This window comes from Hyla sarda, chromosome 4 (assembly GCF_029499605.1).
Source record: "Hyla sarda isolate aHylSar1 chromosome 4, aHylSar1.hap1, whole genome shotgun sequence".
In the NCBI taxonomy this organism is placed as follows: Eukaryota; Metazoa; Chordata; class Amphibia; order Anura; family Hylidae; genus Hyla; species Hyla sarda.
Window position 1 is genome coordinate 345,922,828 of NC_079192.1, and position 7,336 is coordinate 345,930,163.

The 7,336-nt window shown below is 43.1% G+C and overlaps 1 protein-coding gene across 4 annotated transcripts in view; it reads left to right on the plus strand.

The window, feature by feature from the left end:
- CTNNA1 (catenin alpha 1) overlaps positions 1–3,385 on the plus strand; it is a 54,296-nt gene extending 50,911 nt beyond the window's left edge. For all 4 annotated transcript variants that reach the window (XM_056516549.1, XM_056516548.1, XM_056516550.1 and 1 more), the window contains one exon: positions 916–3,385. In XM_056516549.1, the coding sequence (XP_056372524.1) occupies positions 916–1,203 (288 nt within the window). In that variant the 3' untranslated portion in view covers positions 1,204–3,385. The remainder of the gene's footprint in view (positions 1–915) is intronic.
- The last annotated feature ends 3,951 nt before the right edge of the window (positions 3,386–7,336 follow it).

Below are 7,336 nucleotides of genomic sequence, written 5' to 3' on the forward strand. Positions count from 1 at the left end.
ATAGATATTGATATAGAGATAGATAGATACTCATATTATATATATATGATTATACTTGCCTAAATATGATTCTTCCTCCCATGGGGGTGTGGTGGAGATTTCTCCTCTCTCCGTCCCCTCTCTCTCTCACAATGTATACTGCAACTCGAGCTGCAATGGTAGAAGGGGTAGGTGCAGGTTGCGGGGATAGGTAAATTAGGTGCGCCCCGCGCACACGAGCACTGTGCTCGCTCTCTGCCTGTTTCATATACAGGCAGAGAGCGAGTCGAGGACGCGCTTTTTGGACCACGCTGCCCGGCCATCAGTGGTCCGAACGTGCCCTGTGGGAGGGGGGGGGTAAATGTTTCCTGGACCACCGCGATCGGTGATGTCCTGTATTAGCCGCGGGTCCCGGCCGTTGATGGCCGCAGGGACCGCCGGGATAGGGGTGTATTCGCCGTATAAGACGCACCGACTTTTTCCCCCCAGTTTTGGGGAAGAAAAAGTGCGTCTTATACGGCGAAAAATACGGTACCTCTTCATCTTTTGATCTCCCTTCCGACCTATACAAAGCTGAATAAAATGAAACTAACTCCATTTCTATCTTTACACTATCCCTTATTATCTCTCATCTACAACAGGATAATCCATGATGTTTCTTCTCAGAAACTGAGCTCTTATATACAGTATAACAGAAATGACATGACTGAACCTTTTCACTGTCATAATGTGCTGTTATTTTATAACAGATGTGTTTATTTCTGGATAGAGATGTTTATGTATGTGGCTTTTGAAAATATTCTTGATTTACCTATTAGACAATTGCTCAGTTTTTCAGTATAACAAGAGTTTAGAGAAAATGTATAATACAACTCATACAGATGTGAGGACTGTGGTAAAACGACATACTAACAAACTGGTTCTCAACAATTTTAGGTTGACAGTGCCATGTCCCTCATTCAAGCTGCCAAGAATTTGATGAATGCTGTGGTGCAGACAGTTAAGGCATCTTACGTGGCCTCTACAAAGTACCAGAAGTCACAAGGAATGGCTTCTTTAAATCTTCCGGCAGTTTCTTGGAAAATGAAGGCTCCAGAGAAAAAGCCTCTGGTCAAGAGAGAAAAGCAGGATGAGACTCAAACCAAAATAAAACGGGCATCTCAGAAGAAACTTGTCAGTCCTGTCCAGGCACTTAGTGAATTTAAAGTTATGGAAAGCATATGAGTATATGCAACATAAATGTGATATTTTGCATTGTTCACTTTTCTAGCATAAGTGGGATCGGTCCTTCTTAATCAAGTTGAGGGTATTAAATAATTAGGAAAAGGATAAAAAATATCCTTTAGGGGGAAATGTTTTATAGCATTTAGATGACACACACCACTGTCTACAAGGAAAATGATGTAAATCTTGTTTTCCATAGTTAAAAATTGCCTTCCTGATAGACTAGTAAGTTACAAAACTGTGAGCTAAGTCTTTATATTTTCAAGCTATAGTCTGAGGTTAAATAGTATGTAGCAGTGGTTTTATCTCAGAATGATTTATTGCTTTAACGGGTGCTCCAGCAAAATCAAATACCCTTTCTTTCGCAGCAGCTTGCTAAGTTATATGTGTGCCAATTGAAAGTACCTGGTCTGTTAAATTAATATCGGGGCAATATTAAAATGTCTGCTGCGCCGGAAGTCTTCTTCCTTTCCACCAAGAACAGCATGTCGGACCCATCTCTCCTTGCTGCGGTGACCATTTGTAGCCTGGGACACATCCCCCAAACGTTCTCCCCACTTCCCTCTGCCCTTGGCACCTACCAATTACTGCATGTTTAACGATGATTCGCTGACCATCACTCACTGCCTTACCACTATGTTTCTCTATCAGACATGCCCATGGAAGTGACCAGATTTTTCATCGGGTGCTGGAGGGCGTACAGGGGACACAGAGCACTCATTTTTGGACCATATGGATTGTGAGGGGAAAGCTGGAATATATGTTTGATTTTATTATTCAGTTTTGGGGAAAATTGGCCAAACAATCACTTTAAATTTGTTATGCACAAACCAGTCTAATTCCCTTTTATTTTTGCCTGTGTTTTGACTGATTTTGGACAATCTTTTTCTCTTTATATGTTTTATTTTTTTAATGCGTCGTTTAAGTCTAAATCAAAAGCCAGTTTTTCTCTATCTACCGTATTAGCACTGCCAGGACAACACATACAGCTTTAGATATTGTTGGCCCTTGGGAACTAAAGCTTCCTGTCTTTATAATAGTTGTCTCCAATATTATATAGCAGCCTTATTTAATGATTTTAATATGTATCACTAGACATACATGCTTAGTAGAATTAGTACTGTTTCTCTGGAGAAAAGCTTTATTTATTTTTTTTTTTTATTAAAGGGATGCAAGAAAGTTAAACAGATTTGTAAATGACTTCTATTTAAAAAATCTTAACCCTTCCGGTACTTATCAGCTGCTGTATACTACAGAGGAAATTATTTTCTTTTTGAATTCCTTTTTTCTGTCTGACCACAGTGCTTTCTGCTGACACCTCTGTCCATTTCAGGAACTGTCCAGAGCAGGATAGGTTTGCTATATGGATTTTCTCCTGATCTGGACAGTTTCTGGCATGGACAGAGGTGTCAGCAGAGAGCACTATGGTTAGACAGAAAAGAACAACTCAACTTCCTCTGTAGTATACAGCAGCTGATAAGGACTGGCAGGATTAAGATTTTTTAATAAAAGTAATATACAAATCTGTTTAACTTTCTGGCACCAGTTGGTTGTTTTCCACTGGAGTACCCCTTTAATCTAAATAATAATGCTGGGTTATGTGGTCTATAGACAGAGCCTGATTCTGTGGGGTGGTGGTCATTTCTTTAAGGCTTATTCAGACCTCTCATGCTAGAACTTTACTTCTTCTAAAATATGTTAGGCCATGTTCACACGTCCAGATTCTCTGTGCGGAATTCCGCATTGGAATTCTGCCGGAGATTCCAGAGCAGCAGAGTCCCATTAAATCCAATGGGATTCTGCTGCGCTGTGCATGTCTGGAATTTTGTTTTCTGTGTCCGCACAAAGAATGAGTGTGATCATTTTTTGTGTGGACACCACACGGAATGCATAGCCATCTATGAGACAGCGCATTCCCATGCGGTCTTATCGCCGGTTTGTTATGCCGGTGGCCGCAGTCTCCGGAATGTCCGCACAGAGATTTTCTGTGTGGACATTCCAGATGTGTGAACATATATTTTCCTTTTCTTCATTTACATTCCTTTTTATAATTCTACTTTTAATTTATACAGTACTTTGTTCAAGCACATTTCAGAACACTGAAAAAAGCTTTCAAAATGTAATTGTAAATCCAGAAATCTGATTTCTATGCTGCAAATAAAGTAAATTTACTAAATTGCTTTGTCCATGTGTCATTTATCATGGTTTTGTTTGGGTTTTGAAATTTTTTTTTTAAAAGTATGAATGCACATTAATGTCATGTCCAACTACGTACCGTAAATGTAAATGGTCACTAACTTTTTTTTTTTTTTTTTTTTTTTACAACTTGTAAATCACTTTTAATAAAATGTTTTACATCTGAAAAAAATGTATCTGAAAAGTATGCCTCCTACCTTTGAGGTTTACTCAGTGTTACTAAGTGTATTCCTTCTGTAGCAGCCTGAATGCTGAGATGGAGTACAGGAGACTGGTGGGCAGGTTGTTCCCCCAACATCACAATAAAGGTGGGTGGGGGGTGTTCCCTGGGTGATCTCTCCCCGAACAGCAATGTGGTGTAAAAACCACACATGGTTTGGCAAGATATGAATACAAAATTAGGCCTATATTAGATTTAGCAGTGCCATGTAATCTCCCCTGAGCATGGACAGGCTGGCACCATCTCTGGTCCACATCAACCAGGAATCCAAAAGAACAGATTCAGCTTTCAAGGGACAGTAAAAGGAAAACTCAATTTAATGCAACAGGCAACATATAGAACAGGAGCGCGGTTGTGTTTTGGGTCTGTATGACCTGAAAGTCATGGCATAAGACACATGTAAAACAACACAATTTATATCCTATTCATTTAGGTTACGTGAAAATGACATTGTGAGATAAACGAAGCTGCTCACAAAATCTGTCATGGAATGAATACAAATTAATAAATGAAAGCTTTCCAAAGTAAATGATCTTAAAGAATAGAATATCCTGCATAGTCAATAAACATTAGATTATTAAAAGAGCGAATGTTCCTAATGAATGAATAAAAACCAGATGGTCAGCTACACTAATAGGTGGTAAGGATTAAATTCTACCATAGATTTAAACCGTGGGGATGTCTTGTATTGAGAACAGGCATCCAAAACAACTCTCTGTAGAGTGACTTGCATCATAGAGCTCCCCCTCTAGTATTGTTCAATAAATAAAATGCCTATACTAATTTACACTGTTTGGGGGGAGGGGGGGGGGCATCACGCCCCCTCCCATAGACATGAATGGAGGGGGCTTGGTGTGACGTCACATCTCCAGTCCCGGAAACACAGAGGTTTCCAAGACTGGAGCAGCAGCCCAGCATAGAATTTGGGGGTTCCCTCATCAGACCTCATATCCCTTATCCTTTGGATAGGGGATAAGATGTCTATGGCCGGAGTTTTAACCCCTTAAGGACGAGCATCGTAAATGTACGGTGCTGCTAAAAAGTACTTAGCGCACAGCGCCGTACATTTACGGCGCAGCTTTCATGGATCACTGCGTCTCCCGACACGGTGATCGGAACGGGATGACTGCTGATATCTATCAGCAGCCATCCCAGCATATCGCCCCGGGGGGTGCTGAGACCCCCCCCCCCCCCGCCCATGTCGCAAATCGCGGCAAATCGCTATTCCGGGTCAATCGGGTCTCTGGTGACCTGTATCTGGTCCGAGACGGCCCCATTCACCCATACCCAGCAGGAGTGAGGTGGCACGGGTGCTGCCTCACGATCACGTGATTGATCGGTCGGAACGACCGACCAATCACAGACCTGCTGGGCGGTGATCAGGACGGCGATTGGAGCGGAGATCGGCACCGGCGGGAGTCTCCTGCCTTGCCCTGGTCCGGCGGGGGTCCCCTCAGGATCGGTGGCGGCAACAGGAGCAGCAGGATCGGTCCCGGCAGCAGGAGACAGCGGCTGCCGTCGCGGCGGCAGGATACAGCAGGAGGTGAGGCCTGTTCACCTCCTACTGTTGCTTAGCAACAACTCGCAGCATGCAAAGCCAAAGGGCATGCTGGGAGTTGTAGTTTTGCAACAGCTGGAGTTCCAACTACAACTCCCAGCATGCCTTTTGGTAGTCTGTGCATGCTGGGGGTTGTAGTTTTGCAACAGCTGGAGGCCCATTTTTTTCTATGAAAAAGCGCGCATTCAGCTTTTGCATAACTACAACTCCCAGCATGTACAGACTACCAAAGGGCATGCTGGGAGTTGTAGCAGTGTGCCTCCAGCTGTTGCAAAACTACAACTCTCAGCATGCCCTTCGACTGTCAATACATGCTGATTGTTGCAGTTTTGCAACAGCTGGAGACCCATTGGGTGTAAAAGCGAGTTTGTTACCTAACTCAGTGTTTTGCAACCAGTGTGCCTCCAGCTGTTGCAAAAATACAATTCCCAGCATGCACTGAGAGACTGTACATGCCTGGAGTTGTAGTTTTGCAACAGCTGGAGGCACACTGGTTGCGAAACACTGAGTTAAGTAACAATCGCTCAGTGTTTCGCAACCAATGTGCCTCCAGTTGCATAACTACAACTCCCAGCATGTATGGTCTGTCAGTGTATGCTGGGAGTTGTAGTTTTGCAACAGCTGGAGGTTACATTCACACGGGTGGATTTACAGCAAGTTTGAGATGTGGCAAATTTTTCGCCACAGCTCAAACTCCCAGCTCAATCTCACTGTAAACCCAACCGTGTGAATGTATCCTAAAAACACTACACTACACCTACACAAAATAAAAAGTAAAACACTACATATACACGTACCCCTACACAGTACCCCCCACCCCAATAAAAAAAACTTCTTGTACGGCACTGTTTCCAAAACGGATCCTCCAGCTGTTGAAAAACAACAACTCCCAGTATTGCCGGACAGCCACTGACTGTCCAGGCATGCTGGGAGTTTTGCAACAGCTGGAGACACCCTGTTTGGGAAACACTGCCGTGGGGTATTTTTGTGGCGGGTTCAAATCCCCAATTTAGGCCTCAAATGCGCATGGCACTCTCTCACTTCGGAGCCCTGTCTTATTTCAAGGAAACAGTTTAGGGCCACATATGGGATATTTTGGGGGGCTTTTTCTCCTTTTACCCCTTATGAAAAGGTAAAGTTGGGGTCTACACCAGCATGTTAGTGTAAAAATTTTTTATTTTTACACTAACATGCTGGTGTTGCCCCATACTTTTAATTTTCACAAGTAAAAGGAAAAAAAAGACCCCCAAAATTTGTACCGCAATTTCTCCTGAATACGGAAATACCCCATAAAGTGCTCTGTGGACGCACAACAAGGCTCATGAGTGAGAGCGCACTATGTACATTTGAGGTCTAAATTGATGATTTGCACAGAGCTGGCTAATTTTGCAGCGGTTCTGACATAAACGCAAAACAATAAATACCCAGATGTGACCCTATTTTGGAAACTTCACCCCTCACGGAATATAACAAGGGGTATAGTGAGCCCTAACACCCCACAGGTGTTTGACAAATTTTCGTTAAACTTGGATGTGAAAATGAAAAAATAAAATGTTTTCACTAAAATGCTGGTGTTACCCTACATTTTGAATTGACACAAGGGAGAATAGAAAAAAAAGACCCCCAAAATTTGTAACCCCATTTCTTCTGAATAAGAACATACCCCATATGTGGATGTAAAGTGCTCTGCGAGCAAACTACAATGCTCAGAAGAGAAGGAGCACCTTTGGGATTTTGGAGAGAGAATGTGTCCGAAATTGAAGGCCATGTGTGTGTTTACAAAGCCCCCATAGTGCCAGAACAGTGGACCCCCCCCCCCCACATGTGACCCCATTTTGGAAACTGCACCCCTCACATAATTTAATTAGGGGTACAGTGAGTATTTACACCCCACAGGTGTCTGACAGATATTTGGAACAGTGGTCCGTGAAAATTTAATTTTTCATTTGCACAGCCCTGTCAAATGCCAGTGGGGTGTAAATACTCACTGCACCCCTTATTAAATTCTGTGAGGGGTGCAGTTTCATAAATGGGGTCACATTGCGGGGGGTCCACTGTTCTGGCACCATGGGGGGCTTTGTAAACGCACATGGCCCCCGACTTCTATTCCAACCAAATTCTTTCACCAAACGTTCAATGGCGCTCCTTCTCTTCTGAGC